The following is a 25624-nucleotide window of genomic DNA, read 5'->3' as shown; positions in this document are numbered from 1 at the left end:
CATTCATCAGAAGGAATCCAAAACCTTGAGCTCAAACAATTACCTGAGGTCTTTCACACAAAACCAGAGTAAACTACCTCAAAAATTACACATATATCTTACGAAACACGCCATGATTCAATACACGGTGTTGGTACAACTGCAAAAAAATTCTCTCTTAAGACTTACTTTACAAAAATAAATACTCTTTTCGATTCTTTGTAAAACGACGAGTAGCCAAATACATTTCAATGTAAAAAAGGTAAAAATTCTCCTTGGCCATCTTAAACGTCTCACTATACACAGCACCAGTTCAAACAGTGTTTCAAAATTTGATGAGGCGGCTGAAATTTACACTTGTGGAAACAACACCTTTCTGAAACCAGATCCTTAGAATAACAGTAAAAACCAGTCACATAACAGGTGGTGACATTGTTGGACAAGAACCCCCCCAAACATCGTGAAGGTAAAAATGAAAGATTTTATCATAATGGTACTATCTGGACAGGTATTTTGATTAAGTATTAGCTTCTTATTACACAACAATGCAATAAAGATATGGATGAAATTTTGAAAAACAGCTAAGCCTTTGCACAAATTGTCTGTATGGTGACAAATATCCAAACATGTTTAAAAACAGATGCATATTAAGACCCAGCAAACCTTTTCAGTGAAATAAATTGTTCTCTTTCATCAGTAATAAATACGTAATTTTATAACAGTATAGAAAATAAAAATCAAGCACCAAGATAAAGGAATAAATAAAGGGAAAACGTCTCTTGCCTCATTTGAACGATCCCTTCAAGCACCATTTAAAGTCAGTCTCCAGATGCCCTCTAGGTGGCAACAGAGGACCAAATATAGCTAGACTACCCAGCTATATAAAATATGACAAGATGAAAACAAATGTTGACAAAAATAAAAAAAAATTCTTTCGGTAGTTCAAGCCGTCATCCTGGGTGAATTTTGTCTTGAGGCAGTTATGCAAATTTTCTTTCTGTGGAGGAATTTGCTAGGAAAACTTGGTTGTAGTCACAAAATGAGAAGACCAAAAAAGTCAAGCACCTTTATGAAATCAGTTCATCACTCTTTCTTAAAATGCACATCCTCAAAGTGATGCGTGTTAGTTGTGGGAAGCAGACTGGCAGCATGCTAGTCTTTGCTTTTGTAGAGTAAACCTGATTTTGGATGTCATCGTTAAGAACCGAACGCCTTTAAAAGTTGTTTTCAGTCTTTTTTCCTTTCAGTTGCCTTGTTTCTTTGGATGCTTATTAGCAAAACTAGGAAACCATGTTGAGTGAAGCGATTATTCACATGATTCCTCCACTTCGGGTTGATTGGTAGCCAATACCATGCTTTTGAGCCAGTGTGTTCAACCAAACACATTTTATGCCCTGTCACCTTTAACATGCACGCTCAGCATCCCAAATCTTCTGCAAGCGGCGGCTGCCATCACTGGACTTACACAAAAAAGGGTTTGTGTCTGCTCAATTTGAGAATCTTGCCCAGTCGCTGCTTCGCTGTAGCCATACCTTTCTTCGGACGTTTACCTACAAGAAAGAGAAAGGCAAATAAAATAAATAAATACAATTTATAAGAATTTTTATTTTGATCATTAAAAGATAAATAAACAAAAACCATAACAAACAAACCATAACAAAATAACAAATAAAAACAAATACAAATATAAATAAATAAGACAACCTAAACAAAATTAAAATAAACAAAACCAAAAAAAAAAAACAAAATATAAAACATGAACAATAAATTAAAAACAAAAATGAAAACAATAACACCACAATAAACAAAAGCAAAAAATGAAAACAAAAATCAAATAAGAAAAAAAAAATACATATACAATAATAAGTAAATAAAAACAAAAACAAACATACAAAATCAAAATGAACAAGACTGACTAATATCTTAACAGTGAAATGTAAAATATTTAATGTGTAGAGGAAATGGTGATGCTGTACCTTTGGTGGCCTGATTGCTGATTGGTGGGGGGTTTAAAGCAGGTCTCTTGGACGGGTGCAGAGGTGGCGATAGGGATGTTTCACAGTATTGGTAGCCTAAAGTGGGGCTTTCCCCATGGGCTGGGGAGTGTGTGTGACTGCTCCACGCCTCACTGCTGCTGTTGCTGCCACTGCCCTGGCTGTCCATGAAGTTCTTGTGTTCCTGGATCCTATGCTTGAGTTTGGCGTGATGTTCTCCTTCTGAATCCCGCTCCCGAAAGCTCTCCTAAAGATAATAATAAAAAAGATTTTACCCAAACATTGGCCATTGGAATAAATGCAAAATCAGTGTCAATTTAAGTTTAAAATCAAAAAAAAAAAAAAGAAGCAATCTCTCGTGTAAAATAAACCAGATTAAGATTGGGTTTACCTGTGATGAATTGCTGTCTGAATCCTGGTTCTCCTCTCCTGATGCAACCTCCTTTCTACCTGAGAATGGTAAAACAACACATGCAATGGTTCACCAAAATAATATTTTTTTGGGAAAAAGTGTTGTTTAGCACTACAAACTCTCATGAACTCTTACTGTAGTCAGGGGAGGGACGGTTGGTTCGGGACCACCAGGATTCCTGTGAACTGCTGGGATCTTCTGACGGGTGAGAATACAACAATCCGGCCATAGACAGCATTCCCTGGATAGCATCCTCTTCTGTGCTTGGCGAGGTAGCGGATTCACTGCAAATATGATTGAGCTTTAAACCAGTGCATTTCAAACACACACACACAACCCTAAATTGTTCCCCAGCAAATCGGCTTTTACCTTTTAAGACGTTTTTCAAAAGGGTCAAGGTTTTGCCTGGATGGATGCTCATCCGTTGTGTAGCCAGTGCAACTTTTGGTCTTACTCTGGTCGTCTCCACTCCTCCTAATCTTTTCATCTTCCTCTTCCTCTGAAGAGCTTTCCGATTCTCCCTCAGAGCAGTTCTTTTCCTGCATGGACAGGAAAAGAGGATTATTCCTAAACTAGGACTCTATGCGCTTCCTGTGCATGAGAGGAAATGGCAACATACCCGTATACTGTACTCCGCATCTGATTCAGAGTCCGAAGAGATGTCTGAAAGAACTGATTCTCTGTTCCTGAGATCGGAGCTCTCTTGCTTATTAAAATCTGTGGAAAAAATAGCTAAGTTTTTATTGATATTTCATGAACAAGCAATACAAAAACCTCCAAAATGTTTTAAAACTAAAAAATTTTGACAATAGAACACAAAAAAGCTTAAAAAAAAAAAAAAAATAAAATATATTATATTAAATAATTTTTTGTATATTATCCATTGGCTGTAATGAATTTGAGACTTGATTGTACCTGCGAAGGGCTTTATGTCTCTGGCTACATAATGCTGCTTATCCTCCTCTTTGATTTGAATATCCACTTCCTGTTCTTCCTCTTTAGGTACTAGTTTAATCTTGAATGAATCCATCTTCACATCTCTGGAGCCTTCGTCTTCCTTTATCCTTGGTCTTTTCTCTCCAACATGCTGCCTGTTATCTCTGCGTGGACAATCAGAAGGGGGTTTAAAATGACGTGTTCCCAAAATGACATGACTAAAATAAACCCAAAAAACAACTGTTGTAACTGCAGGTAGAGTGCTAAAAGGACTATTACCATGCATAATCCTTCTAAATTTAACACTAACTGTCATCAAATCCTGCATGAGTCATTTGGTAATGTGGTGATTCATGCTAAACTTCCTTCAGCTCCCGACTAATGTGTGATAATCTTCACAGGTTAATGCGGTTTACCTGATTATACGTCCATTGCATAGCAGCAGACGCAAGTTGTTATCCAAACTCCGCTCTGCCACTGCAGCTGAGGCCGTGGAGACCTTGTTGAACTTCAGGTTAAAGGAGGCATCCTAAAAAAAACAGTATTTTTTTTAGATGATTCTCTATAGATTAGACTGAATGGCATTTACGGTATTCGATTATCCCACTTACCTCCTCATTGGGACCCATTTCTAGTCTTTTTAAGACTTCCTGGGTGTGCTGCTCAAAGATGTCGAGGTTGGAGGGAGCTTTAGGGCTGTGAGAGTGATGATGGTCCTGGTCACGAAGACGTCTGGCTGTCCTGCGTGCATGAGAACGTCTCTCATGTGCCGACCTCGTGGAAGGACACGCAGAGATCCCTTGAGATTTCATTAGCTTGCTTCCACAATTCCCATTCTGATAATCCTAGGGTGTTTGAAACGGCATTGTGAGTGAAATACAACAGCTACAATATTAGTTATAATATAGCATTGAGAACCTTTTAATGTTCAATGAACCATAACACTTAAGACGACTACACTACGAAAATTGCTTCATAATAAGACCATTTTAAACTTTACATTTTAGGTTTCTTGGGTTTGCTATATTCGTTCAAATGCAATAAATAATAATAACAATAACAACAACAACAACAAAAATGACATTTCATTGTGAAATTTTCACAGTTATTTTTATTTATTTACTTATTTTTGTTCAATTAGTAAACTATTTTCACTGATTATTTTAACCGATAAATTGCTGATTACAATTGTATGGCATTTTGTCATGTATTCGGTCATTTTAAATACTACAAGTGAATTAAGCCATGAAAAATGAATATGATATATTGAATAATACTACTAGTAGCATTTTTAAAAATTAACCTTATGTGAATATTAGCTGATGGCAAAGATAATCTAAGCATAAAAATATGAGAAATGAGCATGAGCAATTTGATTATTCTTATTATCATATAATAAAAGCAGCAACAGAACTAAAATAAAAAAACTAAATATAAAAATAATAATAATAAAGACTGATTTCTTTTTTCAATCGTTTTTAATTTTTACTCTTGTTGCTTTTAACTTAATTTAATTTTTCTGGTGTTTAGAAACTTTATTTAAAAAAAGTAAATATCCTACAAAATAAAAACTGTAAATGTATTCTTTTAGACTTTCCTGTCCAAGTAAGCAAGTTTCAGTATGTTTCAAGCAGTGTGGCTTACCTCAAGGTACTGGATTTCCTTGGTGAGCATTTTAATCAGATGGCTGGGTCTGATATGGTCAGGGACCTCGCTGGCTGGCTCTGTGACCTGCGGAAGATGAGCACACATGGCAGACAATAAGGGGTTTGTGCCACAGAGCAAACCTCAGGTTCCCATCCAGAACCACTGACACCAGATACCGGCCCCTGTGGGACGCCCCTTGCCCTCATTATTCCAACAGGGACTGCAATGTACAGTCAGTGGGATGACTGCACGTGGTTTTAGAGGCAATTTTAATCTGATGCAGTTTCTGGTGTGGTAAGCCACTACTTCCTTCACCTCTCTCTTTAGCCAGTTCCTCAGTGCAGTAATCAAAGCTTTCACTCCCTTGATCAGATATTCTGGAGGCAGGCAGTTATCTTCTCGGGACTCTGACGACAGACAATAAACAGTCGATTAGGAGGGACACCCGGGAACGGAGTGGCAGCACGCCAGTGATTGAAGTGCTCTGTATTGACATGCTGAGTGATTTAAGATGACGTACCTTTGAGAGTCTCCAGCAGATTCTTCGCTACATACCAACAAATGGCCTCAAAATAAGGAAACTTAAAGAGGTCTGGAGTCTTCAATCGCCGCTCCATCTCATAACACCTAGCATGAGGACAGAATTAGTTACACTTGAGCCACTATATATATATATACAATTTAGAAAATGATACACTTATTTGGAAAAATGCAAAAAACACTAGACATCAAAAATGTTTTTTTGATAAGACAAGGCATTTTGGTTTCCAAGGTTGGCTATATAATTACTATTTTCTTTTGTTTTACTTTTATTTTAGCTATTGCTGTTGTTTTTATCCTTATTATTGTTTATTTAGTTATAACTAATAAGTGGCCAATGCATACAAGATAACTATCAATATTCAAGTATTTCATTTTGTTGTTGTTGTTGTTGTTAGTATTAATACAATTTATAGTTCTTTTTCCTTTCATTGTTTGCTTTGTTGCCGTTTTGTTGTAATTATTATGATTATTATTTTTTTTTTTGTTATAACCAATAAGTGGCCAAAATAGTCAAGTCATCAGTATTTAATACATTATTATTTTTGTTGTTTTTAATAATTTTTTTTCTGTTGCCATTTTGTTATTATAATTAACAAATATATATCATTAATAATTTTCTCCAATATATCTCTGTCCAGAAAGAAAATGTCCCTATCAGAAGAAAATAAAATTAATAAACATTATTGTTTTTATTTTATTATTATCAACATTTTTTTCCATTTCCATTTTTGCTTTGTTGCTCCTTTATAATAACAATAACAACTTTTTTTCACTTTCATTTTTGCTTTATTGCCTTTTTGTTATAATAATTACTATTCTAATTACTCTTAATATTATTATTACTACTACTACTACTACTACTACTATTATTATTATTATTATTATTATTATTATTATTATAAAGAATTCCCTAACTGCACAACATTATTATTATTAACACTTATAATACTTACAATAATAATAATAATAATAATAATAATCATCATAAAAATAATAATAATAATGTTATGCTGTTAGGGAATTCCTTTGGAGAAAAATAAGTATGAGGAAAAAAAAATATGTATATCTGCTAAAATGTAATTGTTTACATTTGGGAGACGCAATCAAAGCTAACAGACTTATTAAAAGAAACTTCATTTCTAAATTTAATGAGATCTTAAAAAAAAAAATGAAAGTGCTCACTCACCTGAGCTGCATGCCTATGTTGAGGTTGTGGAGGAAGTTTCCTCCAAAAGCCATGCAATCCTGAGAGGTGAGAACCGCATGGATCCATCCTGCAAGAGAGGTCAAGAGTGTGTCAACAGCTGAGCGACACATGCAGACATCTGGTCTGAACAGCAGCTGTCCCTTAGCAGACAGTGAGCCATTCATATCCGCTGTACAGCAAAGCTGGACCCAGAGAGATTTCACGAAATCCACTGAAAGGTTTTGGACAATTCAGATTTCGAGTTCATAGAAATGTCACTCCAACAGCTCCAAACATGCTTGTTTAACTAACTGTATAAATGCACAGGGCTTTAGACATAATGGCAACCAAAAGTTGACGTGTTTGCTGGGTGGGCGATTCTACGGCTAACTGAGATCTGCTGAGCTGAATCAAACCCCCAGAGTGTTTCAAAACCACTGCAGAGCCCACCAAACAACCAGTCTGTCAACTACATCCACGACTTCCTGTCTACACTCAAACATATAGGCCACATGCGAAGGGTGGAATGCATAAATATATGTTAGATTCAGAGCAACTTTCATACCGTAGGTTTTGAAGGACTTTTGAAGTCTGTCTCACAGCGGGGGACGTGTAGGGTCTCACGGTCTTAAACCGGTCTGCTAGTGCCATCATCAACACAGCTGGGAACCAGATTCATTTAAGACCACGGATCCTGACCTGCTCATTTCGAGTGTGGGGGTTCATAAAACATTTAGATTTATGATACCACCCATAAATATCCTATTATATGACCTTATATATGACATGAAGTCATGATGACGATATACTCTTGGATGAGTACTGTAACTCAAAAAAAAAAGGCTTTCGAGCTTCACTAATGAACCATTGGCAACAGATTGGATAACACACTGCTAAGATTCATGTGGCTTTCTGGGTGGTAAGAGTTTCTGCTCGTTCCCGTTACGTCTGAACCTGAAACGAAGAGCACAAATCAGCCCTGGCCTTCCTGTGGAACCGCCATTAAAGACAGCTGCTCCACAATAAGTGGAATCCCAGTTCCTCTACGGTTCCTCTTGCACCAGCATCCGTGTGTCAGTAAAAAGTTCTGAGATGAACATAATACTTCCTTTTTCTCCTCCAAGGTGAAGTGTGACATTTTTGCATTACTAGCAAATAAAATAATGACTGTTTTTAAGCAGGTTTTCACTTAAACAGTAGCCCCGCCCCCAAACTCACACCATTGGTTAAGCCTGTTGCTATGCCAGGTTGGCTTAAAGTCAGCATGAAGCTGAAGCTGTAATCATATTTTCTTCCCTGTTGTGACATATAGAGTGGAACAGCTTCTTGAACTAGAAGAAAAATGTAGGGTGTGACTTGATTTTGTCCATCGGAAATAGAATGGATCATTGTCATTTGCTTTTAGAAATCTCATCATAATACAAATATAATTTATTCTAAAACTCTTCATTTTATTAGAATGCTATTTTTATCATCATTTAATATCAAAAAAAAATAAACAAAAAAAAAATAAAAAATATAATTAAAAAAAAAATACTTTTTATTAAAATAAAATAAAAAAAAAAAAAATTAACTCTTTTTATTAGAAACAAAAACGTAAACAAAATAAAATAATGTACTAACCTGTCGGGATCAGAAGAGTTGTTCCCTGCCGCACAACACATTTGTAGCACTTGTCCACTTTCTCCCCGAAGAACACTTCACTCTGGTTTGGAGACGAGCTCCATTCCTCATACAGTGCAAGGTTGGCTGGGGTCGGCTTTATCAAGTAAAAAACCTTCTCCCCCTGGAGATAAGAGAGTTGAGAAGTCAATTATTATCCCTATATTCTAGTTGGTATCAAATAATTCAGCATTTTTTTTTTAAACAAACAATAAGGTACAGTATCGTTCAAAAGTTTGGGGTCAGAGGATTTTTAAGGCTTCATTTATTTAATCGAAAATACTGTAAAGAGTGTAATATTGTGAAAAATGATTACAATTTACAATAACTGCTTTCTATCTTAATATACATTTTAAAATGTAATTTATTCATGTGATTTTGAAAACTGCTGTACAGCTTAATTTGTGGACTTTTTTGTCAAGATACTCTAATGAATAGAAAGTTCAAACGTTCATCACGTGAACTTACCCACAGGACGTGGTACCACACAGATGTGCCCCCAAAATCAATATGGAAGTCGGTATAACTGTCCTTCACACCCATTAAGCAGTACTTCTGCACAAAGGGCTTGGGGAAGTAAGAGTCATCAGGCCAGTAGTTCTCCACCCAAGACATCTTCTGAGCAATATCAGGAACCACCACCAGCTCTGACATCCTGCGCACAAGACATTCAAGTTATCATCTGCACCCAGAAAAAAAAAAACACCTTTGTCTTCAACATCACTTTCAAACAATACTAACTTGGTGTCTGAAAACTCCAGACTGATGACGTTGAGGACTTTGGGCCGCTGAGGGCTGTAGTAATACTTCACAAATGCACTCAGTTTCATCTTGCTGTCTGCTTGCCTGGCCACATCGATGACATCAATCACTTTGTCGCCTCCTGTAAGCAAAGGGAGCAAGTTGAGTGATGTGCATGTGTGGGCATCAAAGGAACAGAAACACAAAACAAATATCATTACCAAAACAAACGCAACAGGGATAAATTGCAATAATCAACATCATTAAATGGCCATAAAGCATATTTTCAATGAAAGAAAGTCTGCCTTTTGGCACTAAAAAGTTTCCCAGGGCCATCTCTTCTCAGAATGTTTCTTTACAAGACATTAGCTGATGTTTATAACTGTGAGAGAGACAACTGGCAGGAAGAACATCAAAACCCATCAGAAAGCTGCTGGGGAAACCTCAAACACAAAGCAGGACAGCTGGTGCTTGTGTACACAAACGGCACCCTAGTGTATCTAGCCAGAACCAGACTCATCCAACAAAGAAGACCATAAAGAGATCATGTATTGCTGTTCTGGGATCAGGTACATCAACATGACTTGCAACACTGCCAATAAAAATCTCTATTGGATCATTTATGGATTCAGATCCGCAGTGGTGCCTACAACAAATATGGGTTTGATTTAAAAATCCAAGCACTCCAAGCTCCAAGACTGTAATATGTGTTTATACGTGCATAAATTAAAGTATTTATGCTATTAATTACTCCTTTTATCCAGTAACAACAAACATTTTAATAGTTCTGGAGACATAAAATGTCTTTTATGATCTCAAAAACACATTTCCAATGCAGCGTGGGACCAAAGCGGCTTTAACAAAAGCAGGTGGACAGTGCGGTTTGTCATTATAAAAAATGCCAATGTGGAAAAAAGCCACAATGTTCGATTTTGCTAGCTGGGGAGCTATGCAGGCAAGCTGCCCACTGAAGTAACTGAATTAGCCGGGCAGCTAGCCTGCAGTTAGCAGTCAGAAGTGCATTAAGGACGAAAGCTAGAGCTTTTACTGCGAGCTCCAGACGTAACGTCACTGCAGCTAACTTTAACATTCATCAAGCAATTCAACTTTTTTTTTTTTTGGTGGGTGTATCATCAGACTATCAACTTTAAAGTAGCACACTTCTTAAATTTAATTGAATTTAAGCTTTATCCTACACATGCTAAAAGGAGTATCCTAAATACATTAGTAGTGACCAGAAAAGTGTCACACGGTCACCAGAAGGTGTGGCAGTTGAAAACCTTTTGTCACCTCACTGTAAGTGCAATATTATCAAAGTTCATTCCCAGTGGGCTGCAGGCTCCCCCTCAGGACCCAAATGGAGCAGCTGATCGCCGCGTGTATCGTGATAACAATACATTATACACTCAAATGTGAGAGGTAGAGGAGTGAGCTGTAACCTAAACTTTACGGACAAAGCTCAGTGGGGAAGGTATAGTGGCTGTGTAAGCGGACACTGGAAGGACCAGACTCTCAATGAGATGAGGCCTGCTAGGCTGTTGTAAGGAACACCACTTTTATCTGCCCTCTTATTTCATTACAGGTTGATTAATGTTTGCTAAAAGGTTAGACCCATCTGACTCACCTAAGATGAACATCTGATCTCCACAGTGGCTGGACTGTAATGCAACTCCATTACACGAAGACAACTCTTAATGGAATTAATATTTAAACTCATGAAGCACTGCTGCTCAATGGCTATAATGTAGAGCACTATGGGTAAAGGTGAAAGAACAGGGTGAAAAGGATGATCCCCTCCTTACCGACATAGCGCTCAACATCCTTGACGGAGAAATCCGGCGGGGGTAAACGAAGGCCGAGCTCTTCCATTTTGTGTACAGCGATGGGATAGCGGAAGCCATGCCTTTCCAGATATCTCTGGGTGACCTGACTGCCATGCATTTGCTGCAAGATCTCATCTCCACTGCAGATTAAAACACAGGAGAATTACTGATTACAGAGCAGATTTGAATAACAAGAAGTATGAACAACACGAAAATTAAGTTTATTCTCAATTATTCTTTTGCATTCTTTGTGAAGCTTCAAAGAGCTAACTTTTTGTTTAACTGAAGACCTGACTAAACAGAGATTTCTAGAAAATGCCACAATAAACACTGGTTTTCAGAGAACATGAGCTGTGCCCATACTCATCGTGTGGCATCATGGGCACCACCAAGCGCTGGATTGCTTTGTCATGATGGTGTTGGTTTCCCACAGCTGGCACACGTACCTGGGGAAGGTCCTGGCCTGCAGCTCCCGCACAAACACAGAGGTGCCAGCCTGCACTGGCTTACTGCCATCATCTGGCTCGGTGTAGTCGTGTCTGTGCCAGTTTCTTCGCTTCTTCACTGTAAAATCAGGCAGAGAGAATTCAATACGTCTGGCCTCAGAACAATACCGCAGTCATTACTAGACTACCACAAGTACATAACATCTGTTGCACACCACTGCTTGTTGATCATAACAGTTCAGCTGAATAGACACACTGAGAAACCTCTTAAACCAGCTCCTGCCTCCATCTGATGTATAGTCTTAGAATGAGAATTCCTGACAGGGAACAGAAAAATCTGCAGAACTTCATATAAATATAGTGGTAAGGGTGAATCAATAGATTCTAAGAGTCCAAAAAGTGGATACATACTCAGAGAGGGTCCATGGTGGGCGTCACAGTTGGGACAGTGGTAAACATCAATATCCACAGCATGGTGCTCTTCTACCTCAACACAGCTGCAAGAAAATAAAAATGTGAATGAATTAATGATTTGTACGCATTAAATCGTTTTCTGAGGATACTGTGTGTGATGACAAATGAATCCTTTATATAATTATATAAAAAGTAAAATCTGAAAACAAATTTATCGTTCAAACGTTTGGGGTCGCTAAGTGTTTTTAATGGGTTTGACTTTGAAGTAGTTTCTTATGCTCTAAAAGGCTTTGTTAATTTGATCAAAAATACAGTAGAAACTGTAATATTGCGAATTAAAAGAATTGTTTTCTATTTAAGTCGTGCTAAGTCGTTTAATGCTGTGAATATCATCAGTTACGTTATGAACACGTCAGCCTGCGCTATCTAGAGTTTCATGAAAGAACTCGGCATTTGTGCTGCTTGATATTTTTGTGGAAAGTGTGATACTTTTTTCCTGGATTCTTTGAACAACATTTATTTATATTAAATAAAAATCTTTTGTAACATATAAATATATGTATCAATTTTTTTTAAATCTATTTAATGAATCCTTTCTGAATCTTGACCCCAAACTTTTAAACGGTAGTTTCTATTGTGCTTCTTCACTCAAATAAAGCTAAACATGACATTGTTAGACTACATGGTACTTATAAAAGTCAGTGCTAAACGTTCATCAAACAATTCGACAGTGGCTTGCACTTGCTGAAGGAGCTTATTAAAATATTTCCCCACATCTGAAGTGTTCAGTAGCTTTGCCAACAAATATCTTATCGTTCAAGACCCGTTTGCCCCACTTCTTAATTTTCCCACTCCCAGCCGCACCCTCCAATTGACTTAAAGGCATGTTGTTTCACAGGAAGCCATAAGACGAGCTAGTTCTTGGCATTGTGTGGAGATTCATTAGCCAGGCAGGTAAAGAGGCCTTGCACACTTCTCTGGCTCAGGTTTTGCTCGGTGTTGCCAAAGAAAGCAATTTCGTTAACTCCTTGGTTTAAGTGTTACATTACCCAGAGTGAAGTGCTCCATACAATGAGGGATTCAAATGGAGAATGTTTGACTAGCTGGAAGTAGCCTGACACTGCAATATAGCAAACAATGTGCAGGATATGCAACATGGCTTTTTTTTTAAACTTTGTAGCTTCAATTAGCACATATAGCACACATTAAAACATTCCAAAACATGCTTGAAATGTAATCCTGCCAGAGATTGAGCAGATTCTGCAGTGACCGAGGAGTAACTCCAGACTGGGTCATCTACGGTCGATTATGTTTAACCCCAGACAGGCCTGGCTAAACCAGAACTCCAGATGTGAGGTTACATTTGTTTGGGCTCCAGGGCACGAGACATGAGGTGAAGGGGGAAGGGAGTGTGTTTGTGTTGGAAACACAAGTGTGGGAAACAGCAGCATTGAGTGGCAATGGTGTGTCCACATCAAAAGATGTAAATTAGCCTTCCTACTATTAAAATTTTTGTGTATAAATTTTTTTTTTTCAATTCCACAAGAACAAGAGGTATTACATAGCCACATTATTAACAACGTTAGCTGCAAAACAAACAAAAGAAAAGTTACATAAATTTCAGTCATTTTAAGCTTGCTGTAAAAGATTTAGGCATAAAGTCAAAGGATTGTGAGACTGCTGCAGAATTATGACTTTCTTTCTTGCAATTCTGAGTTTACCTCTCAAAATAGATTTTTTTCTGCAACTGACTAAAAAAATAATTTATTTGTGACTTTTTACCTTTTAATTTAGATTTTTTTTCTTGCATTTGCAATATATAAAAATATTGTTTATATATCACAATTTAGACTTTTGTGAGTTTATCCTATGACGGAAAGAAGCTTCCAAATACTTATGTATATGGTATTTTTCCTAATTAAAGGAATAATTGCATATTATTCTTTACATTCCAAAATATAATTCTGAAAAAAAAAAAAATTAAATAAAAATACACAAATTTCTATTATACACCCCGATTTTCTGCTAATTTTTACTCAACTTTTTGTACAAAAAATAAAAACTCTTTTTACACAAGTCACCAATATCAACAAGTTGGATTACAGTATCAATGGTTTTTGGTTTCACTGAACTGGATTCATGTTAACCAGCTTGGTTTGGCGTTGCATAAGGGTGAGAAAACCATTTGCATTATCCAAAAATGAACTAGTCAATTGTTTTATATAGAGAAAATGACACACCAATTGGAAGCAAGTGCACTATATCAACTATGTACATTTTTGTCTTCCTCAAAGGAGCCAGAACAATCCGATCTAGCAGCCACTGCAAATGCTGGCCAAGAACTTTCCCTCCTTCTGTTTCCTTCAGACTTTCACTTGTCATTGTGATGAAACGACCAAAAAGGACATGCAGGAAGTGATTACATCACATCGCCTCATTACATTACCTCACAGCACCTCAGTTCTTGACCTACTGTAGGACGAAACACCGGCTTTCTCCTCAAATCTGGGAGAAAGGTCTACTCCTACTCTATCTGAGTAATCTGTGGTGAGGAACACTGTGTCACTAAAAACAGATCTGACTCAAGAGTTTTTGAGCCATGATAACAGATGCTGAAACATTCTGTTGCCAAGCAGGATGGGTGAAAAGAACAGCACTGGGTGGGAGAGAAAATACTGCTTGAGTTCTGAATCTGAATGAGTTCAGGCCTCGAGAGAGCTGACGTCACGAGGGATCGGTGGGTTGCTAGCGTGACAAAAATATTCAGGCAGAAAGAGAGAGTGATGCAACAAGCACAGAAAATATGAAGTGCAATATTATTGGCAAGTTTCTGCTGTGGAGAGTTAAATTATTAAATAATGGTGATGAAATAATCAAGTGTTGTACTCAAATAATGAGTTACTGACTACTTAAAGGGATACTCCACCTTTTGACTTCCACAGCATGGAGAAAAAAAAAACACTATGCAAATAAGTCAGAACCAGCAACTGAAGGTGAACTATTCCTTTAATACAAGTATTTTGAAATAAGTTAAAAATTATATGTAACATATATAGTTTTATATGTTAGATTATGTTACTGTTTTTCTTGATGTCTTGATGTTTTTATTAATGCTTATTGTTCATTTATTCATTTACAAATATGTGAATAAAACTATAGAAATTTTATACATTAACATTATCAATAATGGTTTCAAAATAAGCCAACCGCATATTTTTCCTTTTTAAATAAACCAACAAAACAGCAACAATAAGCATGGCATTAAAAACATCCAAGAAAAACAGTAACATTTTAAAATATAGTTACATTTCATCAATGCTACTTTTAAATAAAATTAATTCATTAAAAAAATCATTAGACAACTGACTATTTTATCCTATATTTGTGTACGCACTGCACTATTTATGTGCTAAATCAGTAAACAAAAAAAAAAAAAAAAAAAAAAAAAGAATTCTCTGTTCCGATCTTGTCTTTGGAGTCAGCGGACATTCGAGTGTTTTCTTTTCTTTAATTCTGGTTTGGAAATACCTTAGAATAAATATATCATTGTGCTTCATGTTCCTCTGTTAAAGCAAATGAGCAAGCCATGTTGTCACAAACAAATTCCACAAAACCTCATGAGACTTGCTAAACTGTGCACTTTTCAACCTCAAGAGGGTGGTTCAGCGTAAAATAGGATAATAGCATTAAAGTATGGGAGGCACAGTTACAGACTTGTTTGTTTCGGTGTTATTTTATTCATTTAAATCTCACCAAGCTATTGCATTTGCTCATTGCCAAGGCTTACACTGTTGCACGGGTATTGCATGTTGTTTTGTCAGAAGTGGGGGGTGGGGGGGATCTTGACAGGAAACAGAATGTCACTGCATCTGTCCAAATCCTTTGTCTAAATAGGACACACATCACAACAGAACAACATTGAGATAATGTACTAGATGATCATATACCACATGATTGTTTGACTAAAAACTGATTGACTTGAGACACAAACAAGCCTCTAGGCACAGTTCCATCCATATCATAAATCTGGGTTGTTCATGTCTGGAAGGAAGAGCCTTTAAGCCCTAAAAAGATGTTGGGATTTGCCCTAAAAAGACATGAGAGCACACTGAGCGGCTGTGATGGGCGAGATCCTCTTCCACAGTTGAAGAACGCTCTGACAGAGCTCTTATGACCTGCCATTTAGCCTGAATGGAGATAGTCATTACTCAGCGGAAATGTAGGCTTGATCAGGAGATGGAACAAGTCCAGGCAAACAATAAGAGGATGTGGCCATTTTTCTTAACAGCACGTTCTGGAGAAGTGCCCATGAGTCCCCCAATGAGAGCGCAACATATTTCTGATGGTTCCTGAGATAATGGGTGAGGGCTGGTTTAGTGTGGCTTGTTAGGTCAAATGCAGTTCCTAGCAAGGGGTTTAATAGCAGAAGGTTGAAAAATGCTTGAAGGCTCCTTTGAAGGACTCATCTCAAGTACAAAACCCAACACAACCAATGAGGTATCCTGAAGGCTTAACCAATCATTCATGTAGACGGCAAGCAGATAAAAAGAGTCTCCATGGTGATGGCAAGTTCACCGGCAGAACTCACAGTATGTAAGACATAGATCCCATTACGCTCTCAGAATCCCACTTTGCACTATGGTTTGAGCCTGAGGCCTCCTTGCCAACAAAAGCATGCATGAAGATATGGAGAATTTTAACTCAAATTATTCCATCACACGTTCTAGATTTGTTCTACTAAAGAATTAGGAATGGGAATTCAAAGGAATTTAATGATTCATAAAGATTTAGAAATGCTTAAATGGATAGTCCACCCAAAAAATATTCTCTGCCATCATAATCTACTCACCCTCATGTTATATCAAACCTGTATGACTAACTTTATTTTGTGTTCAGCAGAAGACATTTTATGTAAAGTTTAGACGAATATGTAAAAAAGAGGTTGTTTTTTTCACGTAAGAAAAGGAGCTAAATAGGTTTGGTTTCTTTGAAATAACATTTTTTTGGTAAAGGTCCCATGAAGGCACATGATATCAGGGTGTGACGTGTAATGTACGAGTCGAAAACGCTAGGCACGTTAACTTTCACTGAAGCTGGCGAACGATATCAGCTTCATCGCGGAAAGTGAGGAACTAACTGATCTCTGCTTCGTTACAGTTTGCACATATTTGTTTTCGCGAACGTTGATCTACCTTTAAAACATGCTAAAAGAGTCGCGCGATAGCGCGCGTCATCACTACGACACACCCTTTATGGCATTAGATCTGGCTTTTGTTCACACAGCGCTCGTTCCGGGACTGAACCCGGCAATGTTACTAGGTCCCCAACCCGGGACCAATCCCGGAATCAATCCTGGGACGTGTTTGCTTTCACACAGAAGGCGACCCGTCAATGTTCCCGCAATTTTCCGGGTCCGACATGCAGTGTGAAAGGGGCTATTTATTCCTTTTAGTTTTTTGCTATCTCTATTTCTTTCTCTCATCATTAACATAAGCTCTTACATACTGTTATAGTTAATGAAATCAATAACTTAAATGTAGGTCTTTCTCGTCACAAAGTCATAGTCAAATGCGCAAAAATTTGAGAAATTTTTGCAGGCAAAGAGCGTCAATTGTCCATTATCACAATCAACATGAAGCAGCATTTTCTTAGGGCTAAGCATCTTTGTATTGGTAAACCTAGCAAATTTGCATATTCAAAGTTAAATTCTAGATTGCATGGATTCCTATTCAGATGACTGCATTTCGCCTGAAAAATCTGCCAAATAATGGTAAATGTGAACACACCTTAAAGCCCAAAGTATACTTTGTTTTTGTGTGCATACGCTTGAGGAAGCGTACAGTTAGTACATGCAGCCTTTCAAAGCATACTCAAATTGATAGCGTGCGCAAACACAGGCAGTCGACACATGCACTCGAGAAAGCTTCATCTTTGTCCAGCGTCTGCTGTATTTTTCTCCAGAAGTTATGACGGATAAAAATGTGTGCTCTTTTAAACTAAACAAAAGTTGCAGTTCTCTCAAACTCCTCACACAAGTGCATCGGTGGTTCTTGCATTCTCCACTATTTTGTTGTTGTTGATCCGTCTCTTTAGTTTCGTTTTCTACAGTAAAACAAAGCCCGGGCCACTGTTGCCACCTAGTGGAACAACTGGTTAGTGCAAAACCAAGTCAATGCGCATGTGCGACCTGTGTGTCCCAAAGGCCCTGTCCCAAATCGCACCCTAAACCCTCATGGTCTTCCTCTGAGATTCTAACACCACTGATTGGCCATAGTACTCACACACTCAACAAATACAACTGTGATTGGCTACTATGATCATTGCTTCACGCTTTTCACAAATCGCTCACACAGAAACACACGGGAGTGTTTGAAAGACATCTATCAGTGGATCCGTCTATGTGCATATATATTAGGGATCTGCTGATAGACACTGCTTTCAAATAATCCCGTGTGTCTTCTCGGTGAAAGGCGTGAAGTGATGCTCATTGTAGCCAATCACACATAGATTATATGGACTATATGGCTTTTTGAGCTTAACAACCCCGGTTACCATTCATGTTCATTGTATGGAAAAGAGCAGCACGAACACTCTGCTAAACATCTCCTTTGGTGTTCTACAGAAGAAAGCAAGCTCATACAAGTTTGGAATGACATATGGGTGCGCAAATGATGACAGAAATCTCATTTGTGAAACCTGCTGAAAGCCTAAAGTATAGTTCTATAACCTCAGGCCTGGGTGAACAAGTCAAAATTAACTTATGTACTTGACTTTATTTATAGGGTCCCTTATAATGAGGTGGAATTGTAGGGTTTCCAAGTTGGACAGCAAAGCAGAACCTGACAGTGACCTCTCATATCCATCAGTCCCAAGCTTGAGTTACTCATCATTTAGTGGACACCTCATCCTGTGTGACCTACAACACTCTAATTGCAAAGACAGTCCTCCTGGAATAAACTGAGGTTAAGTGTGTTGCTTGAGGGCATAATGATAGAACAGTAAGATAAAGTGGCTGAGCAGGACTGTGAGGTGAACCCACACCCTTTGTGTTAGCAAAGATCTCCACTGCAAAGAACACAGAGGACACCATCCGTTTTGATGTGTGGCTGCACTTATTCGCTAAATTAAGCCTGGCTGAGGGAAGTCAGGGAGGAAACTGTGGGCAAAAAAAAGCTCAGCCAACAGACAGTGAAGCAGCAGGAAACATAACATAAAATGAGGGTAACGAAAGATAAACCAAGCCTTCCTCTCTCCCACTTTATGTCTCTTTGTGAACCCTACCATCTGTCTTAAACGCAGACAGCCCCTGAGAGTAATGTGCACAGGAAGCTGCATTTAGCAGCATAGGAAACTAGGCTTTACTGCTTCAAACCCACAAGCTTGGCCAAGACCATCGCCCCCAACAAGAGCTGTGGACTTCCTCCAGACGCTACTGTGCTGCAAACTCTCACCTTTGTCTAGAGATCAAAACACAAACAAGAATGTAACTGCCGCTGAAAATAGCATAGACTCGTACAGTTTAAACTAGAGATACACTATCATACAGTTCAAAAGTTTGAGGTAACTTTTGGAAATAATTACTTTTATTCAGCAAGGATGCATTTAATTGATCAAAAAGCAAATACATTTATATTGTTACAAACTATTTTATTTCAAATGCATACTGTTCTTTTTTTTTTATCCTAAAAATTACGTATCATGGTTTCTGCAAAAGCATTAGGCAGCACAACCATTTTTAACATTGATACTAATGAGAAATGTTTCTTGAGCACATTAGAATGAATTCTGAAGGATCATGTGACACTGAGGACTGGAGTAATGATCACAGAAAGCAGTTGTAATAATATTCCACAATATTACTGTTTTTACTGTAGTTCTGATCAAATAAATGCAATCTTGGTGAACACAGGAGACTTCTTTCAACCTTGGTTTGAGGTGATATTTCCACAGCTCTAACTACTTTCCATTATCAAAGCATTGAAATACTAAAACACCACTTATTAGATATGACAAATGTGACAGATGACCAGTGAGATCATCCGGTCTAATCATAAAGTGGATAATGGTCTTGAAATCAATAAGTTGGCAACCTAAGGCCATTAATCATAAGCAGTCTGTAAAAAATCCATCTGACAAACAGCTCAAATAATGTTGTTACTAAAGACTATAGAAAACCGATATGCAAAGACTCTACTTGTTTAGAATCATGCAATCGTATTTATGCAAGGGATTTATTGTAATTTAGCAAATGTTACTATAGATATGATTCCATCAGATTATCATCACAGTATTTTATCCTACTTGATCACAGCACATAATCATCTCATCATCATTAAGAATCCCTAATGTCCCGAACAAACACGGGGTGACTTTATGACCGGGCCAATCCTAGTAAAAACCTGGGCTGACAAGCCAGAAGTCATCTATCTCTCCTCAGTGTTTTCAGCCTCAGAGGGACGTTGATGAATGCGCTTTGAACTTGCCTCTGGGCATCCATGCCTCCATCAATCTTTCCCCTCCTACAAACACACAAGCGCACCCACGCACGTGCATCATGCATGCAAATACACGCATTATTCAAAAGACAGACCAGCAAACAGAATCACAGACCTCAGAACTGATTTAGGAGGATTTGCTGAGGATAAACTAACCATTTAAACGAGTCATTAGGTAGCATTCCATTTCTAAGGTCACTGTAAATGCTGTAAAACTGGCCTGCACCTGACAGGTAAGGAATGTATGGGCAGTTTTTTGAAAGGTTTAAACTGTACAACTAGGCCTCTATCAGGAATGAATATCAGGAGTTTCGTAATCCTCTGAGGCCCTCACCCCAGCAGCTCCTGCCTCCCAAACCAGGCTGTGCATGGAGCCAGATAACAGCCAGCCCCCGGCGACCGGCTAGACGGCTTAATCCCATTGGTGGCAGGCAGCAGTGCCACATGGAACCTTTGAATAACAGAACAAAACACATCAACCACGCATACCGAAAATATGATTAGCCCATGTTATCAACACACCACAATGTTGTAATGCAGAGATATAAAACCCCCTTGGCAATTGACTTGCAATTCAAACAAACAGGCCTACTGCAAGAATGCTTGAAAACCATGATAAATATTTATATTCTATCAGAAGGGTGGGGAATTTGGGTTGTGGCCTGTTTCTGATTGACCTCTGAAATGCTATTATTTAGAAATTGAATCAAACCATGTCAGTTCTAAGCTGTGCTGTGATTTGCATAAGACATGCATTATAAACAGAAAAGTGGCCCAATTATTTATATATAAACAGTAAAACCAGTAAAAACCAGTAATGATAATAAAATTATTTTTAATAATTTAAATCTTAATTTATATAAATTGTTTAAAATGATATATATATATATATATATATATATATATATATATATATATATATATATATATAATAATAATAATAAAAAATATTTCACATTTATGTTATTATTTTATACATAATGATAATATTTATGATATTATTATTATTATATATAAATATCATTTAATATAATACATTCAAAAATAATAATAATACAAGTAATATAGGAATAATAAATAAATAATAAAATAATATATAAGTGTTCTTTAAAAATATCACACTTTGGAGGTCTTGTGAAAATAATTTTATTTTTCATAATTTAAATAATTTATATAAAATATTTTCATATATACATTCCAATGTAAATAATAATAATAAAAGATATTATTACTAATTTCACATTTATATAAATTATGTATTCTATATATAAAATTGAAATATTTAATCTAATAATTTATTCATAATAACAATAATCTAAGTAATATAGAGATAATTCTTATAAATTAGAAAATAAATTATTTAAAATAATATCAAACTGTGAAAATAATATTTTAAATAATTTCAATAGTTTATATAATAATAATAATAATAATAATAATAATAATAATAATAATAATAATAATAACTATATACCATTCAAATTTTAATAATAATAATAATAATCTGCATTTGTTTAAACATTTATGCTGTTTTATGAAGACATTTTATATATTTCTGGTTTCATGAAGATGTTATTATAAACAATAATAAACTCCTACCTTGTCTATAACGGTTATTTAATATACATCTTTTTCTTAAAGCTAGTAAACTAAAAACAAACGTGCCACCCAGCTATTTCACACTTACAAACAAGCTGCAACATGATGGTCTTGCACGCTTTCCGGCAATATTTACAGTTCAAGCTAATTTCATGCCGAGCGTTTCACACATGGCTTCAGCTCCACGCTGCACACGTCAAGCGGCACCTGTCCCTTTAAGAGGCGGAACCGTATGCCCATATTTGTAAAACTGGGGGATTTAAATGCCCGACCCCTGCTGTCAATCAAAAAGACCAAACAATCACAGAAGCCTTAGGCGCTGAGCTCCATTACAAACGTGACTTTCCTTTTTACATTTAATACTCCCATAAAACCCAGCAAAGCCCAAAATCAGACGCTACTTGCCAAGCAATCCGTAATGCACATTTAAAGCATTTAACCAGAGAAACAGAGAAGAATCTGATCTCTAAACCTAACCACACGTCTTTGTTTAGTCCCCCCCCCATTCCCCGTGTAACTTTTCATCGAAACCCCCCACGTTTCCTCACGCTTCACAGACTGACTGCTGCAGAACAACCAACAAAGAAATAACCTGCATGTCATATACATATGCACATTTAATTTACGAGCAATAAAACTCGCAATACAGGCTGCATAAATATGAAGCAGACGATGAAACATAAAAATAAGCCACCAAAATATCTATTCAGATGTTGTTTGGCCAGTCAGTGTTCATGTCAAAAGTGAATTCCACACAGTCTAAAACTCTTAAAACCGTTTTATTCTCTTATAACTCCTCTAGAAAAGCAAACCATTGCAGTTTATAAAATTTTTAACCATAAGAAACCAGATAAAGTCTTGAGAAGAAAACACCCACGAGTCCACTCGAAAGCGTGCAAGTTTCAGCACCACATCAATCATGACTACTCCTCTTTAAACAGCTTTCTTCTTCTTTTTCTTTAATAGTAGTAGTAGTAGTAGTAGTTGCTATGTTGTTTTGAGTTGTTTATCTCTCTTCTTACATTATCATTACAATATTTGCTTTGACGTGTAACACGTTGCCCCAACTTCTGTTGAATATGCAATATAAAGAAACCTTTACTTGCCCTCTGACATACCCCAATCTCACGTGCACCTCGACGCTGACATTTATTTACTTTTATAATGTGACACAAAACTACACAAGGGGTTAATGTCAGCTGATGCTCTGCAACTCCTCACCACAAAGCTTCTGAGAAAACCCTGCGTGAACCCATCTTTGCTTCTAGCAACGTAGGGTTTTTTTGAGAAGCCGTGGAAAAGCAGTCAAACGTTACTGCAAAACAACGACGAAGCTTTAACCGACGGGTAACATTACGAAACCTGCACACGGGACGATTAACGGGTGGACGTGTTGACAAAGCAACGCTCGGCTTACTGACACCCGAAATGCCACAGGATTTCATACGTGGATATTTTTGTAGCCTTTCCGACGCAACGTGTGACGGAGAAACGATTGAAATGCTTACCTGCCGTGAAACCAGTCCTTACAGATATCGCATTCGATCATGAACCGGCTCACATCGTACGGCTGCCGGCAGACGCAGTACAGCTGGGCCGTCGCCATCTTCGGGACTGTCCCCAAACAACGCACGCAGCCAAGCTGCCCGGGACCGAGCTGAGCTGGGCGGGGATTCCTTTAATTATGCGGAAACAACACCAAGAGGAGCTGCGTTTCACATGTGAAATATGAACATGAAAGTAAACGCTTCTTAAATGTGAAATCCTGATTTGCGTGCATCTGACGTATTTTTCACACTGAAACCACTTCAGTGAGCTACCGGACAATTTAACTTTTAATTTCAGGAGATTAGGCTCAAACACTGTGTCATGTCGTGCAAACTTAGTTTCTTCGGTCTTGTTTGAAATACAGTTCTTGTGAGTATTTCCAACATATTTTCAATACAGGCTGATCCGAATTTACCTAGAAACATCTCTGGGTTAGAATGCGTTACATTTCTTGCCAAATTTATGCTTTTAATAGCCACCTTGCATGATGGGAAGCAGACAAACAAACAAAAATCTGAAATATGCATTTTTTTTTTTACACTGTGCCATTATTTTTACATTTTATATTAAGAAATTATATACCATTTAAACAAGGCTGAAATTGATCTAAAATATATTTTAATGTTAATTCCTTTAAATAATTGACGCAAATTTGTTTAAAATATTATTTATATTTGGAAAACATATATAGTAATTTTATTGTCATGTGATTTTTTTAAAAGAAACATTTTGTTAATATCAGTATGTTTTACCACATTTGTTACTCTTGTTATCTGTGATTCACATTTAAAAAAATATATTTTATGACATTCTTTTGACTTTTTAAATGTTTTTTATATTATTTTTATCACAATTAAGCAGCCCCATTTAAAAATAGCATAAATAAAAGGCAGTAGCCTACAACAAACGTTAAATAAATATTTTACAATTAAAAAAATATATAATTATTTTATTATTAATTTTGTTTTATAATATGCTGCATTATGTAATAAGTATAGGGCTACCTGCTGGTCATAAACAATGTCACTATATAAAATGATGCATTATACTTTTATGTTTTCGCATTGTGTTCTTGCTGTGTTTGTTGCATCATTGCTCCCCTCAGTGTCGAATAAAGTCAGATAAAGTCTACTAGTACTCCGCTAGTCCTGAAACTTTGAGGAGAAGGTTGACAATAGCACCACCTTGTGCACAATCTGCTCAGTCGATGTACAAGCGCATCTCTCTGACTAAAAAAACCGTGTATAAACTGCAAGCGACGCGACAGACTACAACGGTTCCATTATAATGAACAACTCTGCGACGCGGTGAAATGAAGCGGCGTTGATTACAAGTTTGTCGCGTCGCGTCAGATGGGCTTTAAGCGTCGGGGCGTCGCCTTGGCTCGACTCGAACCAATCGGGACTCCGCTCAGTACTTTGTAAACAACACAGTCGCACGCTGCATGAAAACTTTACTACGAGAGAGGATGTCGCGTGCCGAGGACCGCCAGAGAATCTCTTAATTCGGTAAGGGGCATGTTTAAAATATCTACAGGTTTTGCGAGCTTAAAAGTTTGTCACGTCGATGTTACAATCACTTTTCTCACCTCTGAAAGAACGAGCGCAACTACGATGTTGGCAGACATCCGGGACGTTTGTCGGTGAAAAACATGTAAAAGACTGTAAAAGAAAAAAACAAATAACTAAAAATAGTGACCGCTGATGTATTTATTTGTCAAAATCTCTGTTTGTTGTGACACGACGAGTAGCTTTAGGAGTAACTAAAGGGATACTCTTACTTAGGTGGTTATTTTTGTTTCTCGTTTGTTTTGTAAAAGAACGAAGCGTAATGAGATCCTTATCGTATGTGATAAACTCTTGCGCAACTGTGCCCTGGGGAGCATCGGTGAGCGGCTTTGCGCTTGGTTTTCATTATTATTTTAATATCGTGATGTTCAAGAGGTTTAGCCTACGTTTTCATGACTGTTAAAGGTGTATGTATGCGAACTTATGGCTGAGGATGGCTCAAAATGTGAAAGATATTGTCAGTTATATAGGCTACATGTACACTCATAGTAATTTTAAACCTGGGTCCATGACGTGATGCTCGTTTTTGTCCGGAAGTTACTCAAAATGCAATTCATACAAGAATGATTTGATTTTTTTATTAATAGTTTTATTCATATGTTTTAATGTGTGAAGTATAAGCAATTTTGAT

At 37.2% G+C, this 25624-nt stretch overlaps 2 protein-coding genes across 4 annotated transcripts in view; one reads left to right on the top strand and one right to left on the bottom strand.

The window, feature by feature from the left end:
* Positions 1-908: 908 nt before the first annotated feature.
* On the bottom strand, positions 909-23810 carry LOC109050828 (lysine-specific demethylase 7B-like). 2 transcript variants are annotated; one of them, XM_042753243.1, is made up of 21 exons: positions 23386-23810; positions 20613-20729; positions 11781-11866; positions 11370-11487; positions 10903-11063; positions 9101-9242; positions 8828-9014; positions 8321-8483; positions 6698-6785; positions 5489-5595; positions 5284-5375; positions 4966-5052; positions 3933-4166; positions 3738-3850; positions 3301-3485; positions 3005-3102; positions 2755-2924; positions 2521-2669; positions 2365-2423; positions 1956-2220; positions 909-1529 (listed from the first exon to the last, which is right to left on the bottom strand). In XM_042753243.1, exons 1-21 carry the CDS (start codon positions 23481-23483, stop codon positions 1441-1443), a joined length of 2808 nt encoding a protein of 935 aa, XP_042609177.1. In that variant the 5' UTR covers positions 23484-23810; the 3' UTR covers positions 909-1440. The 2 variants fall into 2 exon arrangements, with proteins under 2 accessions (XP_042609177.1, XP_042609178.1); XM_042753244.1 differs by lacking the exon at positions 20613-20729 and having other exon boundaries at positions 23386-23807.
* A 1017-nt stretch (positions 23811-24827) lies between these two features.
* The window catches only part of LOC122133881 (G1/S-specific cyclin-D2-like), a 151331-nt gene continuing 150534 nt past the window's right edge, over positions 24828-25624 (top strand). Inside the window, exon 1 of one of the 2 annotated variants that reach the window (XM_042753247.1) lies at positions 24828-24933. The gene's annotated coding sequence lies outside the window, so the exon portion shown is untranslated. The remainder of the gene's footprint in view (positions 24934-25624) is intronic. The other variant, XM_042753246.1, reaches the window with a different exon arrangement.

This window comes from Cyprinus carpio, chromosome B25, assembly GCF_018340385.1.
Source record: "Cyprinus carpio isolate SPL01 chromosome B25, ASM1834038v1, whole genome shotgun sequence".
NCBI classification, from domain to species: domain Eukaryota; kingdom Metazoa; phylum Chordata; class Actinopteri; order Cypriniformes; family Cyprinidae; genus Cyprinus; species Cyprinus carpio.
This window is presented reverse-complemented; position numbering and strand designations above follow the sequence as displayed.

Excerpts from the sequence above, each read along its gene's own strand:
- LOC109050828 (XM_042753243.1), bottom strand. The coding sequence starts at position 23,483 with ATGGCGACGGCCCAGCTGTACTGCGTCTGCCGGCAGCCGTACGATGTG. Across the intron at positions 11,064-11,369 it reads CAGGCCAGGACCTTCCCCAG|TGGAGATGAGATCTTGCAGC; the intron begins GTACGTGTGCCA and ends TTTAATCTGCAG. Across the intron at positions 5,376-5,488 it reads TCTGCTGGAGACTCTCAAAG|AGTCCCGAGAAGATAACTGC; the intron begins GTACGTCATCTT and ends GTCTGTCGTCAG.